Below are 26,814 nucleotides of genomic sequence, written 5' to 3' on the forward strand. Positions count from 1 at the left end.
GTGTAAAGAAATAAGAAATAAAAAGAATCAAGAAAGCAGGAAATTATTTTTCATGGAGTTTAAGTGCATCTCCTAGAAGAAAAAAATAGTCACTCTGTTCATTGTACCAGCAAAACTCGTAGCGTCATGTGTCGTTAGCTCGCTCTGTCCCTGATTTATGTCTTTGTTAGCTTGACTGATAAACTGTACAGCATCACTTTTATGGATGCCTGAGTTGATGATCGACGATTCAAACTTTGCGTGGTTGCAGTTGTTCAGATTACATCTAGTAATCTAGTGAGTGGTGCAGGAAACAGCTGTGATGGGCACATGCAGGCCCAGCGTCAGGCAGCCATTTAGGGAGCGCTTGATTTGCTTTTGATTTGCATTCTGTTGGTGTGGAACTCAATGTCAATATTGGTTGATCATGTTCATTTAATTGTGAAAAGCCAAAATCATGATTGAGATTAAAATTTGATTAATTGTGCTGCCATAATAAACATGCAGTCCCCTGAGGTTTTTAAGCCCACCCCAAGGTCAGGGCACCTGGTTTCAAAACCAAGGCTAAATGTTCAGGTCTACACTTCCACATAGGGCTTAGGAAGCCAATGAAATAATATCTCCATCTTTCATAGACACTCTGTGGCAGTAAAGCAAGCACACAGTTTGCAGCCATGTTATGCAAGCTTGTTAGTGCTGTGAATCATTGCTCATATGTAGAAGGAATGGAATTAAAAAAAAAAACTTTTTTTTTTGGGCAAAGCACACAAAATACAACACATTTTTTAAAAACACCTTTAACATACATGCACACATTGAAAGTGAGCTTATGGCTCGTTCTCCATTTATTTAGATAGGGGGCTGGTCTGACGGCATTCTCAAAAAAGCTGCAGAGAGGCTAAATTTGCCTATAAGAATTTTGATATTGTGTAGTTTGCAGTTTATCAAAATACTTGGGGGCCCGTGTGCATATAAGCAGTATTTCATTATGTATCATGTTGGTGTAGGTGGGACAAAGGACAGTGTCCATGCCTTTGAAAGGCAAAGAGAGAGAGGAGCTGGGGGCAGATCTGTGCCCTGTTCAGCTGGGCAATCTGAGAGCTGGCTTTGTTTCCCAAGCAGCCGATCACTCAGCACAGTTTCGGTTGAAAGCTGTTCAGATGTTCAGGGTAGAGGGCAGCTTGCGTTGTCCCAAGTCTGGGAATAATCAGCTTTTCTTAGATTCTGCTGCCTTTTAGCACAACAAACAGCTTCAACATGACACTTGATAATAAATCATAGTTATGAATTTGATCAAAACAGATTGTTACAGTGGGACTTGTGACAAATGGACTCTGAGATTGTTTCAAATGCACACACGTGTATATATGTGTGGGATTTTATATATATATATATATATATCCCATATATATATATATATATATATATATATCCCATATATATATATATATCCCATATATATATATATATATATATATATATCCCATATATATATATATATATATATATATATATATATCCCACAGTCACTGCCTGTGGCTGTTCCTATGTCATTAATCATAATCAGTTAGCTGCTTCCATAAGCTAACATAAAATGTCAAAGAAAGAAAAGCTGTGGCTCAGGAGGTCAGTCACTGAAAGCATCAGCTCGCTCTGTGTGGTGATGCACATGAGCCGTCAGTTCAAGACTGACTCTTCCTGGACAAATATGCTTGGCATGTGTTTTTGTTGAGCATGAAGTGACACACCCAGCTGTAAGCATTTACGCGCTGCCGTCTGGTTCCCTTAACATCCTGTCATTTGCTTTTTGTCTGAGCATAAAGAAGACATCAAGTGAGCTCATAGCAGACAGTTGAGTGATAGAAGAGCTCATCCTGATGACAGGCACAAAAAAGCTGCTCCCTAAAACTACAGTCAACCACTAAGTAGGCTTTTGTGCAGTCTTATTTTTTTTTTTTTCTCCCACATGCCGTCTGGCTGGAGGCCTGTCTAGAGTGTCTGGCCCGGGGGTTACTCATCACGAGTGCAGCTGCCAGGATCATGCTGTCCCTTGATTACAGGGCTGCTGCTGAGTCCGTTGGGCGTTCCAGTCTTATCCTTTATCACCAGGTGCATTTACCCAAGCTTTGCACCACTCAGTTTCCTGTAGATGCACTCGCGTGTCTGAAAGTGAGGGTGCAGACAAATGAGTTTTATATTTTCCATGTAAGGTTGTTACCACCATCCACTCTGTGGTTGCTCACGCAGAATGAGGCGATGCTAGGCAGGTCAGTGTTGGATTTATGTTAAAAAATGAAAATCAGATGCATATACTTTAAACCTGGCACTATGAATGTGACCTCTGCATTAATAACTCCAGCACAAGGTATTTCTAAAAGAGACATGAAAATCACAAGGACATCAGGAGTTACTGCTTCATTAGAGATGTCACTATCTGCTAATTTGCTATCATTTAATATCTACTTTTATTTCCCCTTAAGGCTCTTCAATATTTTTACTCCACGCTGATGGGCTAATTTAAATATATTCCATATTACCTCGGGCATCACTGCTGGACCCCATTTACTTGTGAGCACAGACCTTGAAGTGGAATATATACTATGGAGGATTGGTAAAATAATCTAACCACTGTATGAAACTACAGAATAACGCCCGTCCCAAAATCACAGACCTCTGCACCTTTTACATGTTGCTTGTAGTATTTAAAGAACCACATAAAGCTAAAATGTTTGTATGCTTCCGGTCTGCACTGCACTGCATTCAGCCATTTATCATTCATTCATAGGTTCATATTTCATTATTGTATTTTTGTTGTGTGTGTGTTTTGTTTCGTTTGTTTTTTTGTCTTGTGGCAATATAAACCATCATAGCTTAGCCGCAAGACATCCTCTTGGATGCGTCTGCAAACGTGGATCTCTGTTTCATCGAGCTTCTGTTCACCCCGTCTTTGGTTACTTGGTGATTGTGTTGCTAGACTCCGAGACTTTTCATACCCTTTCAACATTTTCTTTTTTTGAAAAGTTGGGAAAAAAAGAAGCATCTCTCCTGGTACAACAACAGCTCTGTGTCTTCCTCCCTGTCTCTTTCTGCTGTGTTGATTGGGTGAGCTAGCAATGACAGTTTAATCCTTTTCAGAGCTGGAGCCAGTGGTTTGATTTTTGGGAGGGGTGCAGATAGTCGTATCTGGGATGAGCAGCTGATCCCAGATGAGGACTTGGTGCATGTCATTCTCCTGCTTTCTCTTCACTGTACCTTTCAAATAAAGTGTAAAAAGCCCGTAAATATAACCTAAAATTTAAATTTTTCATATTTACCGAGTAACACTCAATCATGGTCTCAAAGCTAAATGTGTAATAGATACTTTGGATGTTCTAGATATCGTCATCATCATTTTGGACACATTGCCCTTAAATTCAAACTGGCATATTTGGTATAATTGAGATATCTGAGATTTCTAATAAAATTTGAGCCATTTGTTTGTGGGTTGGAACAAAGCTTGACTGCAGAGCTGGAGCTGAGGGGTTGGTGGAGTTGAAGACATTAGGAGTTGGCCTTTTTTTCCTCTCACTCACTTGGTTGTTGTTGACTCCAGCTTTGTTTTTGTTGCTTTTCCATAATGAAGATGATCCCCTTAGAATGAGGTGCATTTGCACTCATGCAGATTTGTCCCACTTGCTTTGTGGCAGATTGTTTTCTGCACTCTTGCAAAATGAAATATCCAAACAGAAGCTGAAATGCCCAAACGTAGATGTTTCTGGTGGAGTTCTGAACTTGTCGACAGATCGAAGGTGCTTGGTAACCCAACCACAGCACCAGGGGAGCACACACTACACCCCACGCTGCTGTCGTCAGCAGGGTGAGCAGGGGTCATTTTCACTTCTATTGGGCTGTGAGCTGATTTAACTGTGTGGTGTCTCGGGGAACTGCAGACCTCAACTAGCTGTTGGCAATCAGGAGCATGTTGGACTAGACAGCTCCATGCAAAATTAGAGGCGGCTGGAGGGGCCCTGGATGTGATTTCCCTTTGATGGAGCCTGTCCAAGACTGTGATTAAAGAGCATATGAGCACTGATTAATATGATCATCTTCCTAATGATAGATGCATTTCTATGATAAATGGATGTTTTCGATGCCAGCCCTAAGCGATCATACAGTGTGTCCCCCCATTTTGCAAAACAGCAGCAGTGGGTTTAATTTGAAATTGTAATATTTCTCATTCTCATTCTCATTGCAGATGATAAGGAAATGAAAGTAGCTTTAGGAGCAGCTGCCTCAGTGTGAAGCCACAGATAAGTGTGACTATAGGGGTTGCAACCACAAAATAATAGCACTGCCTCAGGATTCTGACCTGGTGAGTGCCATCAGTCTGCAGTGCAGTGCTTTTTGTAAATTATCTCACTTATCAATCCCTGTGGAGCTCAGATGTCCAATCAGGCTTTCTGATTGGAGCACAGGGCCCTCAGGCTGTGCTTTGACATTTAAGCAAAGCAAAGCGATGGAAGGCCGTTTGGCTGCTTAGCAGCTCCTGTAAATATCCACATTCACCACACTGTAATCGGCTCTCTCTCTTTTCACTCCGCATTCCTTGTTTCATTAAGATAAATTATAAAACCACTGCGTATGCAAACGCAGATCTCTGTTTAGCCTGGTCATGTATTTGAAAAGACATGCCTTCCAGCTGCTTGTAGCAGAAAGGTCAGCGAGGCAGCAGAAAACCAAAGCCAGGTTTGTAGCTCATAAGAAGTACCAGTGCTTTCATTTCTCATCTGGCCTGTGCCTGTTTGTTTCACAGTGTATTCCCACTGACAGTCCATGTGCTGAGCTGGAGTTAGATAGCATCATTATAACACAGCTTACTAGCAAAAAGGAATTTGGACAAGCGTGGCATATTTTCATGACTTCATCAGGCTGTCTGGGCAATGAATTCTGCTGATTTCCGGAAATTCAGCAATTAAGAGTGAGGATATCAAGCTATACATCATGCGACCAGGCAGTTCCTGGGGATTTGCACTGATTAAGTGGTTTCAGATGGAAACAAAACTCTGAGCCTTTCCTTCTGTTTTTGACCATGCCATTTCAAGCCTGCATCTCTGCGTGTTCATTTGCATCCCGCCACACCACCTCACATCACAGTGAGCCTACTGTGTAATGTCACGATAATTATGATTGCCAGAATAAGTCAACAAATGTTCTTATTTGGCAGCCTGAGACATTTATTACAAACAACTGATCCCTGTGATTCTTCTGTGAACGGCTGAGGATTTTAAATCAAGCGGCGCAGTTTTAGGCCTGTGGTAAATACATGGTTTTGGCTCAATCAAGCTGTAGTACACATTTAGTTTATGTTCCATGTCAATGTTCTCTGAGTCACTCTGTTGTTTTCTTTCTTTCCAGCTAATCATCCAGCTTTCTAAAACATGACCTGATTTCTGTGATTCACAGGAAATTACTATTCACACCTGGCATTTTTAAAACAAGTTTCAACTGATTGCATGTGATCATATTTGCTTCGCTGCTTATATTTTATGTGAGAATCTGAGAAAAAAAAAAAAAAAAGGGAAATGCACACTTGTAGTTGTAGCTAGTTGTAGACAGGATTGCTTTGGCTTCTCATATCTGGTCACATGTGTCCCTGAGCACCTCAGAATTTGGCCTGACCCTTTGAATCTGAATCAGCCCAGTGAGATTATCGCTACGACGCAGCGATAATCGCAGGTTAGAGAGGTTACGAGAGGTTACGAGAGGTTAGCGGCTCACTCGTTTCCATTTTACTTTTAACTTTATCTTCTGTCACTGGAATTACATCTTGAAGTTCTCTTGTCACTTGTGTAAACAAAAAAAAAAAAAGAAAAGAAATTGAGGATAGTTCCACTCTCACAATTAAAACACGTCATCTTCACAAGAGTTTGCTGTTCTGTTTGTAGTTAGTTGTTTAATATCTTCAGTTATATTCAGTTATATATGCCTACATCCACCAGGATGTAGGCAAACCACTGAGGGGTAGGGCTAGGGTTAGGTTGTTTTTTAGCTACGTGGTAAACAGGCATAAAGGTTCATAAAGGAAAAGATGTTACCGTTCAAATCAAGTCATTACTTTTAAGAGATAAATGAACTAGTTTTTATATAGTACTTTTCTACTCTAGCTGAACACTCAAAACACTTTATACAGCATTTACATTATAAAATGTATTTGGGCCTTACTGTTCCTGTATGTGTGCCAAATAGGTAAAAGTTCCATATAAACATTTCTGTTACTCTTTTCTTAATCCTAAACAGGTCAAAATATTAAAGGAAAAAAACAGTTCAGCTGCGTTCAGCTACACACAGAGTTGTCCTGTAGCAAATCTTGGTCAGATATAATAAATAACAGACTTAAATATTGGTTGGTCTCTGATTCTCAATTGCAAAAACAGCAGTGCAAAATCAACTCAAGCCATTCTTTGAAAATACTTCTCCTGTCTGAGTTTATGAAATAGGTGAAATCTCTTTGACATCTTGTCAGTGTGTACTGTATAAAGGATCACACCATGTGAGCAAGGCTGTGGTTTCACCAGTACAGATGTATGCTTATGTAAATTTAGGATGTCATACAATAGAGTCAAAATGACACTATTTTTTTCTCTGCATGAACGAAAATAAATTTGGCTCTTGCAAACCCGATTCTAGCTGATCTGAAGAACTCAGGGAGTGTTGTGAGCGGCTGATGATAGGTTGCCAGCCTGGCTCCCTAATTTGGACACTGACACAGGAAGGCTGAGTGCTTCTTCAATAAGCGGGGTCCCTGCTGGTTTAACAATTATGTAACAAAGCTGACCAATGATTTCTGCATCTGTTACACTACTGAATGGCATTTTGATATTATATGAGAGCGAGCAGCATGGAACACCACTGTGGGTAAAAATGAACTCCCTGTCAGGAGGCATTGGAGGGGTAATCAGGCACAGTGTGCCTTGTGTGTGCATATCAGTGCAGCATGAATGCAATTTCCCCCACTGATCCTCCACTGCAATTCTGATTCTTGGCTAAAGCTGTTAGGGGTGTGTGATGCACTCAGTGACTCACACACTTAAAACTTGCTTGAGTGCAGGGAGAATTCAACAAGGGATTCTATTAAGTTAAGAACTTCTCATTGACATCCAAAGTGCTCACTTTATGGGCAAACACGTCTCAGCATCATTTCATATCAGCCCTGTCTGTTACTTTTAGTGGTGAAAAAAAGCTGTGAATATGATAGTGGGCTCCTTGAACTAGGAAATAATTGTGGTGGTTAATATAATGGTGGTTATTTGAACTGTCAGCAGTGAATGCATCAGATATACATTAATAATCATCTCATCTCCTCTGGAGCTGTCAGCCCTATACAACATGAAAGGCCCAGCCAGGTCTCCTTCACATCAGGGCAAGCTAACTGCTTTCAAACGGAGCAGCCTTTGACCTCCCAGCATGGTCACTAAAAGGTGTCCCCAGCTCGACTGGCATTGTTATGCAGCGAGCACTCGCTCCTCTGCCGGGCTCTTTAAAACTGCTTTCAAACGTGTCTGATTGAAGGGTACATTTTTACACCACACTGTCTGCAGTGAATAGGAATCATCAGACCGTCAACATGTTCCAGAAGTGATATTATTAGCCGATGATGAGTGACTGTGCTGCAACTTTTGTTTTGGCTCTCCAAAACCCACATCAATAAAGTGACCATGAGCATGATTAGAGTTAGAGGCTGGATTATGTTTAGGTTCATAGCTGACCCTTTTGATTTTTTTTTAGACATACTTAAACAAGAACCAAAACCAATGTGAAAATATGAGGCTTGATTTGAACAATAACACAAGCAAGTGTTATTTTCAAACTTTTTTTATTGTAAAACAACAGAAAATGTCCATTATTCTTATCGAACTTTGCTTTTGTGGAGTTTAGAATGATTTTTTAGCCCCAAAACAGCTTAATTTCACAATTTTATTACTATTACATTCACCCACCCACACACACACACACACACACACACACACACACACACACACACGCACGCACACTCGTTCCACAAACAAGTGAACGCCCACAGTAAGTACAAACATACATGGGACTGCCAGCTGGAAAAACCTGCTGGGGTTGCATGAAAGTAGAGAAAATTCAAATTGTGAACTTTGTTGAGGGAGAAGCAGACGTCCCCCACCAGGAGTGGACGGCATGGAGCACATGGCAGAAGGTTGATGCAGAAACAGAGCGGCAGAGAGTGAGGTCCCCTGTCAGTGACCTGCATACCATTCTCAACTGATGCAAGCATCTTTTGTGAAGTCTTTATTTTGTCATTCACCCACAAAGACAACTTAACCGGAATGCTTAGCTCCGACCTTCAAGGAGAATTCCAACAGTAAAAATTATTTTCCTTGTCTTTGCAGGGGATTTTTCCAAGTCTTTTCAAGTCTGGGAAGTAATACTCTGACGGTGTAATTAGGATTATCTCAATCTGGGAACCCACTGACTAGTCTGCCAACTTCTGTTAAAAACTAATTTTCTTGTCCCTTCCCTACAGATATTCATAAACAGACGACCGTTTATAGGGATCAGAGTTAGTTTGTTTAACAGTCAAAACGAGTTAAATTACTTCTGGAGTTTGTCCTGTGTGACAGCCTGAAAAGACTATTAGTTAATTAAACAGGAGGAAAAAAACGAATTTAATCTAAATGAGACTAATTGACTCATTTAATACTTAAAATTTGTCTAAACAGCCAAAATTAAGCACAGACTAATGGACAGTCCATGAACATTGTCCATACAAAGTGGTTTGTAATGTTTCAAATCTGTGAAAATAAGAATGCCACTGTAACATTTATACTATGGAATAATTGTGTCTTTCAGCTACACATAGGTGGAACCTTTAAATGTAACTGCTGCTTTGGCTAATACAAAAAGTAAAAAGCTGTTTTGCAATGACAGTTTAAATGGCGTGAAAAGTCTATCCAAGTTGTCAGACTAATAAAATATTCTGCTGATTTCAGACTTCTCTGTCTGCAGTATCTCGCTCCTCTTTGTTGTTTACAGAGTGAATGAACATCTGAAAATGACAAATATTTTTTATAGCGGCATAGACCGCAAGTTCTCACTTGTGATGCAGTGAATGGCAGACAGTTTAGGATTGATCTCTTTATGCAGGAGCATGGCTACTTCTTTGTAACAGCCAATCATAGCAGCTGCGCTTCAGTCGCAAAGCCAGCAAAGGCAGGGTGTAACGTTTCTTCAGCTGAGCTGAAAAGTGACAGTGTTTCTGATTTGTACTCTAAGATTGTTGCAAGTTGCAGTGATAAAAATCACTTAGCAGGGGAGATCAATTGTGTCTCCATTGCTAATGAAACAGATTCAACACAGGCAAGGAGATCAGAGGGAAGGCCTCCCCTCCAGCACATCACACCCAGGTTCTGTGCGACTGTCCTCTGATAGCCTACAAACAAACAGTATTCAATAAATGTGTGATTTCTCTGTCTTGTCCAGTGATCTCAGTAGTGTGATGACTTCTCCCACAGTCAAGCAGCTGGAGCAAGCATTTAACCTAGTTCTAGGAATCCTCTTATGATTGATTTGTGTTCATAAAAAGCATAAAAAGTTTCAGATATTGTGAAGAGATCACTCCTGAAAAGTCTGTTTCTCCTGATCTGCCAACATTTAACAGCACTCACTTCTTTGCTCTGTTACAGAAGTCACAACATAAAGTAGAGTTAATCTTGATTATGTCATACCTCGTTAGTGTCACACCAAACTGTCAGCAGTTATTTGTCTCACAGGCTGCTGGGGATGATGTGTTAAAAAGCTTTCAGTCTAATAACCAGACAGCTTTGTAAACATTTGTCTGTGCAGTGATTAAAGGGAAACTAAATAGACCCACATAGTATGTTAAAGGCATCAGTAGCTGTCAGTGTGTCAAATACTTGGTATGATGGGGAACAAGTCAAAAAAAAAAAAAGAAAAGTTCATTGTCTAAGTAAAATAAAATGTCCTCAGTACATCCAAAAGTCAAATCAGGAAAAGAGTTTTCCCTACAGAAGCGATTGTAAAATCCTGTTTAATGAAAAACCTGTTAGAAACCTTTAAACACTGTTAAACACCAGCAATCTTTAGCATTTCAACACAGATGGTACTGTAGGCGTTAAGGTACACAGGCACATCTTGAAAATGGCAGTAATTAATACATGCGTTTTTAGCAGTGGTATGGTCCATGAGGCACGCACAGAGGCAGATAAAGATGTTTATGTAATGAACTACCTCCACTCTGCTTTTTGCCTCAGATTCGACGTTTGCTGGCGGGGTGAAAGAAGAGGATATTAGAAATACACTGTCTAATGTATTCATAAGATATTCAAATGCAGAGCATGGTGGTGACTGGCTTCTGGATCAGTTAGCTTTACAGAAAAAGGCATTCAGGGTCACTAACACATTTTCTAATATTGCAAAATAAGTGCACAAATGCTTTTCAAATTGGTCTCTTTAAGACTGGCATAACAATTATACAATTTTCCACTGTGCTAAGCACCACAGGTAGACTAAAAGTGTGAGAGTGGCTGACTGGTTTGAGTCTTCGTGATATCAAGTCAGTCATTAATGGCTGTCACACAGTGCTGCCTGACTGACTCGCAGGGGACGCGGCGAGAGCCCGAGGACCATTTTTTTCTTCAGAATTAATGTTCGACTGTGGTCTTCATTCACATGCCTGAGAAATGCAGAATGACTTCTTTTATCATTCTGAAAATCACCCTAGTGGAATGATTACCTTTAGCCCACGGAAGATCACATTTGCTAATACTGTTCACTGATCTCATAATATCTGTGGAAACATAAAGCCTAAGCTCTCTGTCACCCATGAAGGGGTGAAGGAGGATGTGGGGCTGACCTGAGTCATTGCTACTACAGCCACAGGCCAGCAGGGGTAAATGGGGCAGATCTGGTGCCTGAGCCCACATCACACAGCAGAGGGAGAAGACGCTGTGTGGGAAAGCTCATCGTGCTGCGTGCTAACTCTGTAGATCAGGCGCTATCACTGCTGTCGCATGAAAATCACGAATCTCTGGTTGTAGAAGAGAAGATTGCTCTCTCTCTCAGCAAGTACTTTATATTTTTAAAACTCAGCACAGAGGAAACAAAACTGACATGCACGTGTTTGATATTTCGGTGTGTGCCCCAGGCCAAGAGCCTAGTTTGCTCTATTAACTATTACTAAGCTGCATAAAGGAAAGCTCACGATACAGCCCACCCCATACTAAGGACAGAAAGTAAATATGTTGTGATATTATGAAAGGTCCAATCTGGCTCTGGGACAAGTCTGAGTGCTGTACCTGGTTAAACTAGCCTCACATTACCAGAAGACAATACTGGCTGATTCTCTGCAGGCATTAAAAGGATCAGTGTTTATGCAGGCCGCCCTCTGTGGTGTCCTTTGCAGGTGACCAATCAGATATTGGATATGGTGGGGCTTGTCACCATTTTCCTGACCTCTCATCTTTTATCAAGTCCAACCAATTAGTGTAGTGTGTTTTGGTTAGCAGTGACTGTACTTGTAGAAATTCACCAGTAGTAATATCGCAGCGGCCATTCCAAGAGAAGTCTGCATTCAACAAACACTAAGAGCCGTGGGATGGAGCATTTTTTAGAGCTTAAAAGGATATCTCACAATATTCAAAGCACAAGGTTTGAAAGTTTAAGGCACTCGGTCTCTGTGGTGTAACTACAGATGATACTGAGTTGTGTCATTGGAGTTGTTGGATCCAATGTTTTTGGACCTGGCTTTTAGTCAAAAATTAAGGAATAAAAATCTGGATTTATTTTGCCTTTACTGTTCTGAGCGTTCTCTGTGTTACACAATTTGTATCACTACACAATGATTTGTGTTATTCATTTCTCCTGATTTTTGGATTATGACGTGTGTGACCTGGAATACTGCAGGCATATGTGTATTACTTAGAAGCAGAAAGTTTTCTCGATAGTTGGAAACCGTACAGCAGCAGTATTGTGCTGAGTCATTGCTCATTTTCCTGCTTATTTCCCAAAACAGTTTTTTTTTCTGTTATCGATTCACTGAAGTCACCAGAAAACCAAATACATAAAACTTTTAACCAGCCTTTAATGTGTGTTCAGTGCACTGTTGCATTTTAACGAAAGAAGAAAACAGTGTTATAATCACTTCTATTTCTTAAATCTTTGGCCATGGCAGCTTTATTTGACAGTATAGAGCGACAGGTCGGGACGTGAACCTGCGCCGCCTGGTTTCGCCTCGCGGCGTGCATGGCCACCTGCTCTACAACTGAGCCACCCTGGTGCCCCTGCTATGACTTTTAATGAAAATGATTTTTCACTGAAACAGGTCACAGATGGAGAATTTTAAAAGGTCTCTTAGTTCTGGTCATAGACAAAACTAAACATTTTTTTGAACTTCAAAATTTCCCAACGGGGTAAATAATATATTACTTAAAATGTTTTTTGTCTATGCGTATGCAGCATAGGAGAATTTGGGGGTGAAAGCAAATGACATATTAATTAAAGTAGTAAATGCAGGTAAAAAGCATCATTAGGGCCTATAAACTAAACCACAACTTCACTCTTGTGAAGAGAAACGTCTTTATTTCAAGGACAGCGTCTGCACGGGGGCAGAGAAAGCAGCCAAATTAAGCTGCACTAACTGCTTGTTGTGACTTGTGGGAGAAAACTCAATCATCGCTTTGGCCGGCTGACTGCACTCAGAAAAGATACATTATTTGTGTGTTTTCGGTGGATTATGAGGGGACATGCCACAACAGCAAGTTTCTGACAAGGTCTCAGGTGTCCGCTGTCTTGTGCATTACTGTCAGGAGTGCTGATGAGGCCTAATGAGATTTTAATCCAGCCAGAGTCATTAGTGCCAGGTCATCTTAAAACAATCTAAGGTCAGACTGTATTAAGGGTAGAGAGGTCCACTCCCATGGGGTCACTGAGCACGGCACAGACACTTAGCGGCTTCTGTTTGTTCGGGGGGAGGGATTGTCTCTCGTTGGCTCTTGCTCAGTATAGGACATCTTTACAGGCTTTCTGAACCACACTATAAAGCTAAAAGGCAAAGCAGTTGCTGTTTTTCATTATTTGCACATTGCCATCCAGTAAATTTGTATCATTTGATTTTACTTCTCCTTTGTTCATGTAAGTTCTTCATTCAAAATATGTTCTTACATTTCAAAGCTCTTTGCTGAGCTGAAGACGCAGGAAAGAAATCCAGCCAGTTTCTGGCAGGTGGCTTTTACCTTGGAGTTCAACTCATTCCCAGAGCAGCTTTTTCAAACTTGAAAAGATGTGTTAATTAATATGTTTTGCCCCCAGAGAAGTGTGAATCATCAAGATTTTACCATATGTGTACAGAAAGGATTTGGGGGCTGTTTAGAGTGCAGATTTGCAGTAAGAACATTTTTTGAAAGCATCATCTCCTCTGGGTGACGCTCGGCAATCCAGAAAGCTTGCCCCGTTTATTCCTCACTGGGGTCTTTATGAAAAGTGCTGTAAAATTATGGTGATTATAATCAAGATGACAATGATAATGATGTACTGTAAAGGAAATGGAAGATGTACTATAAGCAGCAAACACAGCTGCTGAGCTGGAAGCAGTTGCAACATGTTGCAGAAAAAAACTTTTACTTTTTTTAATACATGTAAAAATCAGCAGGAAACATTTAAACCAGATTCTACTGAAACTACCAAAGAAGAAAATCACTGAGTGGTCGATGCATTAAATTCAATAAACAGAAGCTGCTATTTTAGAACATATATGATTCAAGCTTGTCGGCATTGGAAACAGGTCGACATGCGTTGCATGGGATATTTTACCCATCAATATTTAATAAATTTATAATAGATCAAATGATATGATGATTCTAAAACCTGACCCTGACCCTTCCAGCTTTTGGTGTTAAGATGTGTTTTTATTCCTCTTTAGGCATGAAAAAAACAATGCAATTGAAAACTACAACAACAAAACACGTGCATATACATATACAGCTGCAGTGACCGCTGTGCATGAAGAGAATTAAATTTCAGCTGACTTTTGGGTTTTAATTCAGTCTCAAACCTTTGATTTGCTGCAGGCAGCTGGTTTCAGCTGCTTTGAGCTACATGGCAAACCGCAAACTTCTAGCAAATGTTGCATCATCCTAGTGAAACTTTTAGCATAAGGAGTCACATGGGTTTCTCCGGGGACCCTCCAAGCAGTTCACATTGCACTTACGGAAACAAGAACATATTATTTTTAATAAGAAAAAAATGCAATGATAAACATATAACAATGCAATAAACAAAATAGAGCAGCAGCAACAACACAAACGTATTCCAGTGCATCTGGAGAATGCATGGGGGGTTTTAGAGTAAACACTGTGGGCTCCACACACCTATATGTGTCAAAGTAACCTTAACATTAACCCAGGAGCCGAGGTTTCCCAGCAGAATATTGCCTGGTGCAGTATAATATTGCCCCACCTTTCTGTGTGAAATCAGTTATACAGAGATGTAGAAAAGTGTTTGTCCACACCTGATTTCCTTTTTTTTTGTCATATTTGTAACACTCAGATATTTTACATCATCAAACAAAGTTTTAGATAACCAAAGTAATTAGAAAATACCATCAATGCAAATGACTTTTTCTCACGTGGCGTGGTAGGTTTGGATAGCTTTTTTTCTCTTTAATAAATTAAATTATCATTTGAAAACTTTTGTATTTACTCGGGTTATCTTTAACTAATATTAAAATTTCTCTAATTATCTGAAACGTGTACATGTGACAAATACTGTTTGCAAAACACTAAGAAATCAGGAGGGGAAAATACTTTTTCACAGCACTGTATTCTTTACCTGTTTGAAATGATGGCTTAGTTCTTAATTGCAGATTTCTTTGGTTGTATATAATCATACATTTTGCCTGTGTTCCAAAACCCTTAAAAATTTTTAAATGTTTAGTGCTAATGAAGAAGGGATGGGTGACAGATAAATAAGGACCAAAGAGAGGGCCTCAGGCTTCCTAACCTCCCCCATGATGACACACAGAGAAACAGGGTGGTGCACGCAGACATGTGTGGGGCAGGAAGGCATTTATAGATGTAGATTAAGGTGTGGTCCTGCTTTTGACCTTCAGATCAAACTATCTGAAGGTAGATGCAGTAGCGGTGTTCATGGGAATTCTAGCAGTTTGTCACTTAGTGAAATTAGCAACAATATAAATGTTATCCATGGTTTTGTCACTGTTTAAACCTGAAAGAGAGTAGCAGTAGATGATGCTGCAGGATAACTGCAGTATGAACAGCAGTAGTACAGTAATTATAGCAGAAGATGTTGTAGTAGGAGTAGTTGTAGTGGTATTTGATACAGCAGCAGCCTCAGGGGTCTTTACAGTGAAGAGATTTTACATGGCTCAAAATCTGTTTACAAAATGCTGTTAAGTTCAGCACCATCATTTATCTTCTGTTAATGTTATTAACTAAAAAAGATTGCAATGTCTGTGCACTGCTTAGAAAAATTAAATGTAGTAACAATAAGTTGCAGCCAGAAAAAAAGTCAAACAAACAGTCCAGGATAATCGGTGTGCGTAAGACTGGTGTCAGGAGGTTACAGGTACAGCCCTGTAGAGGCTTCTGAACAGCTGTCATCAGGGAGAGTAAGTACCTGCTTGTTCCACTAGAAACGTTGGAATTAATTGAACTGAAATGTCATTCATAATCTACAAGTTGTGGTTTTCCACTGGCTAGCATAATGCTACCTTCTAATGTTTACAGTGTAATTGAAATTTTGATCATGACGTGTAAACATTTAGAGGCGTCCGTGTGAATATTCATCAACTACAAAGGGCCACCGAGTGTCGGTGGAGGAGTTGGTGTGGCTCATTTGTGGCTGGCCTTATGCCTGTGCATGCTGAGAGGGTTTGCCCTCCACTTATTGACATGTTCTTCTCTAAACAGCTCCGTCCCAGGTCAGCGAGGTCATCAAAGAGAAAGTGCAGCAGCGCAGCGTCCAGCTCTCCTGGCAGGAGCCCCAGCAACCCAACGGTGTCATCACAGAATATGAGATCAAATACTATGAAAAAGTGAGTTTGAAGTACATTTGTTTGTCTTTGTCTGTTTCTGAAGCCCCCCCCTCCCCTTTTTCTTTTTTTTGCCAACTCCTCATTTTGTATTCAGTTTGCACATGGTTGTGAGTGGAATTCACAAGATTCTGCAAGTACCTTCTTTGTCTAATTGCAATAATGAATGAGATGCTCATAAGATTTTAATCAGGCTATAGTCCTTCACAGCCACCCCCACACACGTTAGCACACGCACAATCCATGACTACTGCTCTGTCAGAGTTAGCAATCTGCTACTGTTATCTCCTTTTCCGTTCCACATAGATTATGCCACCGCTTCACTGTGTTTCAAGTCTGAACACATCAGCTTTTTGCAGCAAGGTTTAATGAAGCAACTTTAACCCAGCAAATCAAAGGCAGGATAGCAGAGCTCTGATGTCAGTCCTGCTGGCCGCTGTCTCTTGCATACACTGACGAATCAGTCTCCTGTGTCACGTACTATGGCTGTGGTCTGCCCAGCTGTAAAAGTGGAAAGTTGGAAGAAATGGCCGCACCCTTAACAGAGCCTGGCATTCCATTTGGGCTTTTGCTGAGCAAAACATTTACAGATCAACAATAAAGCACACAATGCATGCAGCCTGTGAATCCAAATGTATTCCTTGATGTAGAAGAAATGTTCAGATGCCTTTATCTTCTCCATGTGGCAGGCTGCCTAATGGTAGATAATGATCTTCCAGAGTCTACGATCAGACAAATGTTAACACCATTTTTCTTACATAAATTCGCAAAATAAAGGGGTCTAAAAGTTGAAGGGACTGCGCCATAATTCAGTTGCTTATATTCACATTTTCACATTAATTGAACTAAAATGCTGATTGTCCTTATTAATTAGCCCCATTTTGCCTCAACTTTGCCATTTAAAATAAATGTTGTTAATCTTAAGACCGTTTTTGTGAAGGAAATGTGACTGTAAATGCCATCAGCAATAATGTGAAAGCATTTAAAAATGTTAATAAAACAACTTATACTCCCACCAGCAAAACAGAAACTAGCTAAAATGACCTGTGCAGGATTGAATGAATACTGCTGAAATGTGTAAAAAGTTAAAGATTGGGAAATAAGCAATAAACAAGGTCAATTCAAATGATTTCACACACACACACACACACGCACACACACACACACACATTGCATTTACATCTTCTAGTACACTTTCAGAGCTTAGCTGCAGTCTTCTCTTTCAGGTTGTCTGTTCTGGCATTCATCATACCAGTTGTTCTTGGGGTCTGGGTACCCGATCTTGGAGTGTAGGGATGGGGATACTGTATTTCCACCCCTGACCTGACATCCTGGCTCTATCTTGCTGTAGCATTGTTGTACCTACCATAATCTCTTGTGGTAGCTCTTGCTTGTTGTGGATGTTGGAACACTGAGCTACTAGTTGTTTTTTTTAACTCAGTGTAGATGTTGGGTTTTGAAAAATCCATAGATTCCACATCCTCTTCATGTAAACTCTTTTATTGAGGTTGTTCCAGCAGTTCCCTATTCTCATCTCGTGTCCACTTGTGCCTCGTCCTTGTTCTGGTAGCCCACTTCTCATCAGTATGTGCTGGTTCCTCATGGATGCGGACCTGATGTCTGAGCCGGTATGGCTTCAGGTTCTATGTCTCTCATTCGCATACGCACGTACAGACATGGACAAAATTGTTGGTACCCTTCTGTTAAAGAAAGAAAAACCCCACAACTGACAAAAGCAATAATAAATAAAAATGTACTGAAAGTCAACTAATGGAAATCAGACCTTGCTTTTGAATTGTGGTTCAACAGAATTGTTTTAAAAAACAAACTGGACAAAATAGATGGTACCCATAACCTAATATTTTGTTGCACAACTTTTTTTTTTTAGGTAATCACTGTAATCAAGTAATTTCTGTAACTGCTAATGAGACTTCTGCACCTGTCCACAGGTATACTGGCCCACGGCTCGTGAGCAAACTGCTCCAGCTGTCTCAGGTTTCAGGTCCTTCCACAGATGTTCAGTAGGATTTAGATCAGCGCCATTTCAGAATTGTCCAATCTTCTGTTTTTAGCTGTGTGTTTGGGTCATTATCCTGTTAGAGGACCCGTGACTGGTGACTGAGACAAAGCTTTCTGATACTGAACAGCATATTTTGCTCCAGAATCACTTGATAGTCTTTAGATTTCATTGTACCTGCACAGATTGAAGACACCCTGTGACAAATGCATCAAAGTAGCCCCAGAACACAACCAGCCTCCTCCATGTTTCAAAGTAGCTACGGTGTTCTTTTCTTTGTGTGCTTCATTTTTGCATCAGTGGACATAGAGCTGATGTGATTTGCCAAAAAGCTCCAGTTTTGTCTCATCTGTCCAAAAGATATTCTCCCAGAAGCTTTGTGGCTCGTCAGCATGCATTTCGGCAAATTCCACTCTCACTTTTTTTTATGATTTGCTTTCAGCAGTGGTGTCTAGTGTTTGAGTCCACTTTGACTCAAACAGTAATGGATGGTGTGATCTGACACTGATGTACCTTTACCTTGGAGTTCACCTCTAATCTCTTTGGAAGTTGTTCTGAACTCTTTGGTTACCAATTATATTATCCGTCTCTTCAATTTGAAATCAATTTTCTCCTTGAGGGCATGTAAAGGGAGGTTGGCTACAGTCTCGTGGACCTTAAACGTCTGAATACAATGTGCAACTGCAGTCTCAGGAACATCAAGCTGCTTGGAGATGGTCTTGTAGTCTTTATCTTTAACATGCTTGTCAAAAATTGTCTCTGTCTCATCTCCTGAGACAGCGCTCTCCTCAGCTTTCTGTGATTAATTTTCAGTGTGGTACATACCATGATACCAAACAGCAATATAAATATATTTATCTATATTTATATATAATTTTTCCTGTGCAGGATCAGAAGGACCGGATCTATTCTACAGTGAGGTCCAAGTCCACGTCAGTCACAGTGAACAACCTAAAGCCCAGCACAGCTTACGTGTTCCAGATTAGGGCTTTCACAGAAGCAGGATATGGCACCTACGGACCTAGACTAGAGATAACCACCAAAGAAGAGGCCACAGGTAGGATTTACGGTTTCTCTCATTGTGCTTTACAATTTTATGCATTTTTTTTGTTGTTGTTGTAAAAATACTTCCCAAGTAGAAATGAAGAGTGTCCTCTATAACTTCATCAGTTTCCACCATATTTGTGTAGTATAAAGGCTGACCAATGTTCCCGTTACTTTAGATATTATAGAAGTGTGGCAATATAGAAAACTTGGCTGTAAAACTAAAATGAAGATCTTTCAGTTTTTCATCAGTAAGTTTCTGGCAGTTCCTAACCTCTTTGTTGGACAGATCTAGTCTAGTTGGAAAGACTTCCAATTCCTTAATCAAGTCATCACTAGCGCTAACCCTAACAATACACCAATATTTTTGCAAATCAGACGTTTTTTTGTGCAAAGATTTTTGAATAGTTACTGATGTATGGGTCGGTGAGACTCATTCCCTGATTGCCAAGATTTGGGAGAACAAGTCTTAGCATTAGGATCATCATGGGTTAGCATTAGCATTAGGGTCCTTACAAACCTATTCTGTGTTACTTTAGTAACACTTATACGGGTCATATCAGAGAGTCGGGCAAAATTAGTCATTTAGGTTCGAGGACTTTATTGCTCTCTTTGTGATCAAAAATGCACCGCAGTACCTCACCTGGTTGACTAGGAGACCCAGGTGCTGCGAGGGTCTGGGTTCATGTGTGCCTCATAGTATTTCCTGCATGTCACCCCCTCATTCTTTCTCTGATTTCCTGTCAGCTCTCCTTTCCTGTATAATAGAAGTAAAAAAAATTATCTAATTTAAATAAATAAATCACTGATTGGTTTCTCACTGGTTTCATTTGCTAAATCTTATTCAATAAAACATGATGTTCATTTTGCAAATTAGGGTTTCCATTAGGGTCGACAAGGAGGATAAACCAGATTATACTTTAGGGTGGGTCCAACTTGTATTGGCAAAAACATTCAGTTTGGACTTTAAAGATGGGACTCTGTGTCAGTGTGTCATTTTGTAAAACAGGTTTCCTATCTCAAATATTTAACCACAACCTGCTAATGTTTCTATCTACTGTAGTAATAGCCCAGGGAAATTAGTTGCTTTCAAGCAATGCAAACACAAATTGCTTTGACTTTATGCTGACAACACGTCATGGGAAAAATCACTAAGCACAAGGACACGCTGCTGTAGTGTCAAGAGGATAAACTAATTTAAATCTAATCAGTTACATTAGCTCAGTCCTGATTTTAAAATTGCGTTATTGTGAGAAGGATGATGCTGTGAAGTTTTTGTGTTATGGAGCAGAATGTCAAATATTATAAGATGCTGTAAAGATTACACATGAGGGAAGGTTGCACTGTTTTATAAATCCCTCTGTTGACTTTTGTACTTAACCCTAGAACACTAATGTGAGTTTTGTAACACTGTGGCTTTCATGTGGGTGAAAATCACCACATTAGTGTTCTGGGGTTAGACACAGAAACACAGCCATAAGTGCTGCTTATCTCCCTTTTTTCTATAGGTTTTCAGTGTGGCTACTTTTGTCACCAAATTCATTATAATATTTCTTTTTAAACAGCCAGCAGTAATTAATTATTAGCAGTTATGAATGCTAATATATCTTTAATAATGAAGTTGTTGTGGAATAGGATGATAAATGCATTTTGGTGCGGATCCTCTTTAAAATGTATTCAGAAAGTAAGCAGGCACGTGGCCCTTTCTGAGCCTGCCAGAATGTGTTTGCATTACTTTTTTACAGCTTGGAAAGCAAAGTGTTGGACTATGTAAATATTTTATGAAATATTTTGTTAAACCTTTCGCAAGTGTTGATGAAGCTTGAATTCCTAATTTTTAGCCTTTGTAAAAAAATGTACCTAGAAACAAAGTTTCAGCTTTTTAGTATCTAACACTGCATTTGTAACCTTTCCATCACTTTCACTTCCTTTTGGAGAGCCACCATTCAGCCTGCTTGCCCAAAAATATACCCTTGCCTACTTTACATCCTACATTACTTTATAAAAGGACACATTAATTACTCATAACCACATGCCGAGTGCGTCCTGTATCAAGGTTAGAAGCTTGCAGTCTAGGCATGGTACTGTCCTTGACCAACACAGTGAACCGCAGGCTCAAGAGGGAAACCTGCAAGTTGTAATATGACAGTCAAGCACTCTTAATTCCTCCCAAAATAGATGATTGTTAATATTGTCTCTTGATTGGGTAATGGGCACATGGCAGATTTTTATTTCTCAGCCCCCCCCCCCCCCCCCCCCCTCTCCTCACTCTGTATATCTCCGTATTTACACAATGCGGATGCACTTGATTTAAAATGCATGAATCTCCTCTCCTCATACACTGCTTACGTTGACTTTATATGATGCCGGAGTAATCACCAGTTTGTCAGTTCAAACTGTCTGAGCACAGTGAGAGCTGTGCATGGGAAACAATTCAACCTGAATGTGTCTTTGTTTGAGATGAAGGGCATCGCTGTCGCCGTCTGGGACTATTAAGCCCACTTTCTGAAACAGTAGAGCCGTGTGTATAAGGACAGCTCAAAAATAGAAGCGTCCCTCTTCCACTCTCTCCGAGGGTAGAAAAAGGGTGGGGGGGGGGGGCATGTTATCAATCTCCATGCTAGTCAATGGTCTCAATTACCAAATGTTTTGCAGGTTGTAGTCTGATGTGCTGAAGTTCACTCTGAGTGTTTGTTTTTCTGTGTGTCCATCTCATCAGCTGCAATCGTCTCTAGTGAGCAGAACCCCGTCATCATCATAGCGGTGGTGGCTGTGGCGGGGACCATCATACTGGTGTTCATGGTGTTTGGCTTCATCATCGGGAGAAGGTACGCTCTCGCGGGCCCCATTGACTCTCCGCTCCTGTGAGTCTGCGCTTGTCAATTAGTCTTTCTGTCACTCACAAGGCCTCCATGCTTGTGGAGTCGTTACACAAACACACACACACACACACACACACACACACACACCTACACCCACACGCACCCATCATCTAGTGGCATGCTGTGCTAATGGGTTGTGATGCATCTTTTTTTTCCTCTAAACAAAAATTTTAAGCTATTTTTTGCAGCGTCATTATGAAACAAGCACTGAAAAATGAGAACGCTTCGGCTCCGCATTCGTGTGTGTGAAATCATGAGAGCAAAATGAAGCATGGTGCTGATTTTTTATTTTTTTTCACCATCATGAAGCACCCAGTCCATCGTCATTATCACCATTCCCTCACATACTTCATCTGTTTTTGTCCACACAAGTGGAATTTCATCCAAAATTGCTTTTCACGATGGATTCATCCGAATGGCACCATTTTAATCCAAGTTGGGGTTTTTTCGCGTCAAAAATTGTCTCAGCATGCCCAGGTAGAAGCAGTATGAGTTTACTTTTTTAATATCAGAGATATTACCACAAAGTGAGCTCAAACGTGGCCCACAGCTTACTCACTGACTGTGATAAAATTACTTTTTCTGTGTGCACCGCATAAGTGAAGCATATGAATCCAGCCCATATGGAAATTATATTCCCATTGCTTGCAAAAGGAAAGGTTCATGTTAAGATATGTTTGTTTATTGATCATACTATGATTACAAGTCTCATAAATCTTTACTCGATTCATGTTTCATTCTTGGGGGTCTTGATTTAGAAGGTAACACTGTCTATTTTTGGAAATTATGCTTGTTAAGCAGTTGGCTGAGATGCAGCCTGACCCTACACCTAAGAGATTTGCCAACGCTCCGCTGAATATTAGGAGGTTAAGACTCTCCAATCCTTAGAATTATGCAGAACATGGTGTGTGCACAACATAAACTGGTACTTTTACTTTGGGATGATCTGTGTAAGATCCCTCAGTGTCTCTTGTCTAAAGGAAGCAAAAACCAATGAGAGCTTTATGACATTACAAAGGCTCAGAATGTCCCATCAACGTAGTCCCTAGTAGGTATTTGTAAGATTTAATTTTGAGCTCTACAGAAGCCTGCCAACAACATAAATACAATCACATCATTTGACTGCATTTCTAAGTAGCATACCCCAATTCTGGATAAAGCACAGAAATTCTTTCTTGAAGTTGGAGACAGAACAACCAAAATACTCCAAAATAGCCAGAATGAATTGTGTTATTTGTGGCTTATTTTGTCTTCCCATGTCAGTCACTTTCTCAAAGGCCAATCTTGTATGGGAAATCACCTGCTTAAGGGAACCGTCAACACATTAATATTCAAATTAATATTCCAAGACATGTTGAACAGGACTGCATGCACAGTGCATGCATTATTTGGGCTTTTGCCTTATGTTACGTGATTAGATGTTTGAGCTACTTTCCCTGGTCAAGGCTGTTGGGTTCACAGCTCCTGCAGCTCAGCTGGGTTTCTTAAGGGATTTGTCTTACACTGCATTAAAATTCTTATAAATTAGGGCATTTATTTCCTCTGCACAATCAGTTGATTCTGTCTCTCTTCCTCTTCCCCCTGTGCAGGCACTGCGGGTACAGCAAAGCTGATCAGGAGGGAGATGAGGAACTCTACTTCCAGTGTGAGTGCCTGCATTCTTTACCCCAAACACACATACAGCCATTATATATATATATATATATATATATATATATATATATATATATATATATATATATATATATATATATATATATATATATATATATATATATATATATATATATATATATATATATATATATATATATATATATGGGCTGGGTAATGTGTAAAGGCTACCACATTATTTGATGGAAATGAGAATTATCAAACTCGGCTGAATTCAAAGACATCCTGAAAATCAAGGTGAAAAAATGATGTGGCAGGTTAGCCCATTTGGCCCAAATGTCATTACAGCAACTCAAAATGGTACTCAGTAGTTTATATGACCCCCTCATGCTTGTATGCAGGGCTGAAAAAATGTTGTCCAAAACATAATGTTCCAGAGGTGTTTTATTGGATTTACTCTTCCCACATGATGCAATGTCGTGCACCAGGAGGAACCCAGGACCCACTGCACCAGGGTAGGGTTTGACAGTGGGTCCAAGGATTTCATCCAGATCCCTAAAGGCAGTCATTGTGCCGTTGCCTAGCCTATAGAGATCTGTTGGTACCTCCATGGATATGCCTCTCCAGACCAACACTGACCACCACCAAACCGGTCGTGCTGAATGATGTTTCAGGCAGCATAACGTTCTCTGTGGCTTCTCCGGACCATTTCTTGTCTGTCACATTGTGTTCACGGTGAAGTCGGGCTCCACGGTGCTGGGCAGTGAGCACAGAGCCCACTAGAGGACGTTGGACCCTCAGGCCACCCTCATTAAGTCTGTTTCTGATTGTTTTGTCGGAGACATTAACACCAGTGACCTGCTGGAGGTGAGTTTGCAGGGTTCTGGCAGTGCTCATCCTGTTCCTCCTTGCACAAAGGAGGAGATACTGATTCTGCTGAAGGGTTAAGGACCATCTACGGCCCTGCCCAGCTCTGCCACAGTAACTGCCTGTCTCCTGGAATCTCCTCCATGCCCTTAAGACTGCTGGGAGACACAGAAAACCTTCTGGCGATGGCACGTATTGATGTGCCATCCTGGAGAACTTGGACTACCCGTGCAAATTTTGTAGGGTCCACTTATTGCCTCATGCTACCAGTAGTAACACTGACCCTAGATACATGCAAAAATAGTAAAAAAAAAAAAAAAAAAAAACGTTAGTCAAAAAAGATGAGGAGGAAAAATGTCAGTAGCCTCCCTGTAAAACCATTCCTGTTTTGGAGTGGTTTCACAGGTTATACTTAACTGACCAAATCAATTTCCCAGAGGTTTAATTGACTTGATTTTATACTCTGATTAAAAAGTATGCCTTTAACTTTTTTTGTGCAGACAGAGAGAGATCTCAGTCACTGCATACTGAAAGAGGAGAGTGCTTTAAAATCTATTAGAGCCCAAGGCATGACTGTTTTATCACAGCTCATGTGATCTGAGTCAAAGCCGGGATCTATCAGGCAAAATCTGCTGGTGAGTGGCTAGGCTTACCCTGTTGATATAAAGAAGTCAGGGGGCCACAAACACATGAATGTGACAGCTGCCAGGGAGGGAGAAAAGGACCGACAAGCATACAGTCCTTTAAAAATGTAACCATAAGGCTGGTAGTTTTAGTGGTTGAGTTTCTGGTGTGCACACACAGTTGTCACTGTTGTAGGTGCAACTTTTATCGTTTAGAGATTTTTTTTAAATTGATACACCACCCCTGGAGCTCCAACTGCAGACAGCTTTCCCAAGAGGAGCCATAATGATCTGTGCTCTAGGCAAACTGCTGATTTGGAAACAAAGGGTCAGGGGTGTCACAAAGTACATGGCTAGAGCAGAGGCAGTGCTAGGCGGGCTACTGCTAAGTATCTGATAGTTCCACATCAACACATCACAGTTCAGCCCAACCTGCTGGGAGAAAAAGAACTGGGAGGAAATACAAACAAGGCTAGTTTGGGGCTTAATGGATGGATCTGCTGTGCAATATCAAATGACGAGAGGCTTCCAGGGTGACAGAGAAGCTAGATAGCACGTAAATCCAACATGTAGACCCAATTTGTCTGCCATGAAGAAGCGAGGAAGTCCTGATAAGACATCTCCTATCAGATCCCAGACGTCTTGGATGGACGAAGCAATTATAGGAGCAAGTCGAGGGAAATCTCATCTGTCGGTGTCCCCTTGCCTGAGCACAATGCTTTAGCTGTATTTACACCAGTGCATTGGATAGACTGCCTTTCAGAGAATAAGTGTCTCTGTGACTGGACGTGCTCGTTGTGCTGTTGTGCTGTTTTGGTCCAGTGTTTACCCAGAGTCTTATGGCTGTAGTGTCTCATTAAATTTTTAAAGTTGACAGGTTATGTTGTTATCAGTGGAAATTTTAAATGCATGCTGTAACAACCCCCAAGAGTAGTCTGTTAACTTAATAGTGCATAATATTGTAATTTACTGTTAATTTGGAGAGCTGTGCGAAATAGTAACCCCAACCCCGCCTTGTCTTCTCTCTAACCTTGTTTGGTTGCTTTATTTTCAACCAACTGTTCCCACTCTTACCTAATGGATATTCATGAACTTTTCCCTTATCACTGTTGTTGGAAATTGCACAGACTTAATTTTTAAAAGTTCCCAAATCTCTTGCCTGAGGCATCAGTCTAACAAAAGTAGCAGACCCGTCTCGAAACCTCATTTAGTTTCATTCATATCTTATGATGGAAAATGTTTCATTTGCATCAGGCTTTTACTATCTCATCTTTCCTTGATGTTCTATTCTACTGACTTTTGCAGAGCATGTGATTGTGCATTGTCATTTGTAAATCAAAATACAGATTTACTGATTGATTTTCCAGCTCTGAGTAATGTCTCTTCCAACAATCAGATGACAAGTGGTTAGGGTAGCAGCAGAAATGCAATAAGACTGTTACAGGGAGAGACTAACAAGGTGATAAAATGTTTAAAAACAGTGTTTCAAATGTACTGAAGTTTTACAAGATAGCTACAGGTGGGCAAACGTGTTCCAGGATATTTCTTTGTATGTCTGTTTCTGGTTTGACCTTTGCATAGAAAAAAGAAAAAAAAAAGTAGTTGCTTTTGAAATGGGAAACTTATATGAAACTAGACAGCTCATGGCACGAAGCAGGCTGTTTTGAAACAACACATTTTATGTAGTTTGAATTGAACTACATGAAATGTCCAGAT

The 26,814-nt window shown here is 40.4% G+C and overlaps 1 protein-coding gene across 4 annotated transcripts in view; it reads left to right on the top strand.

Annotated features, from left to right (window-relative positions):
• The window catches only part of LOC115774005 (ephrin type-A receptor 7), a 99,199-nt gene that overhangs the window by 56,644 nt on the left and 15,741 nt on the right, over positions 1-26,814 (top strand). For 2 of the 4 annotated variants that reach the window (XM_030721002.1, XM_030721003.1), the window contains exons 6-9: positions 15,930-16,054; positions 18,957-19,125; positions 21,832-21,976; positions 23,584-23,639. In XM_030721002.1, the coding sequence (XP_030576862.1) occupies positions 15,930-16,054; positions 18,957-19,125; positions 21,832-21,976; positions 23,584-23,639 (495 nt within the window). The remainder of the gene's footprint in view (positions 1-15,929; positions 16,055-18,956; positions 19,126-21,831; positions 21,977-23,583; positions 23,640-26,814) is intronic. The other 2 variants (XM_030721004.1, XM_030721005.1) reach the window with 1 other exon arrangement.

This window comes from Archocentrus centrarchus, chromosome 24 (assembly GCF_007364275.1).
Source record: "Archocentrus centrarchus isolate MPI-CPG fArcCen1 chromosome 24, fArcCen1, whole genome shotgun sequence".
Classification (NCBI taxonomy): Eukaryota; Metazoa; Chordata; class Actinopteri; order Cichliformes; family Cichlidae; genus Archocentrus; species Archocentrus centrarchus.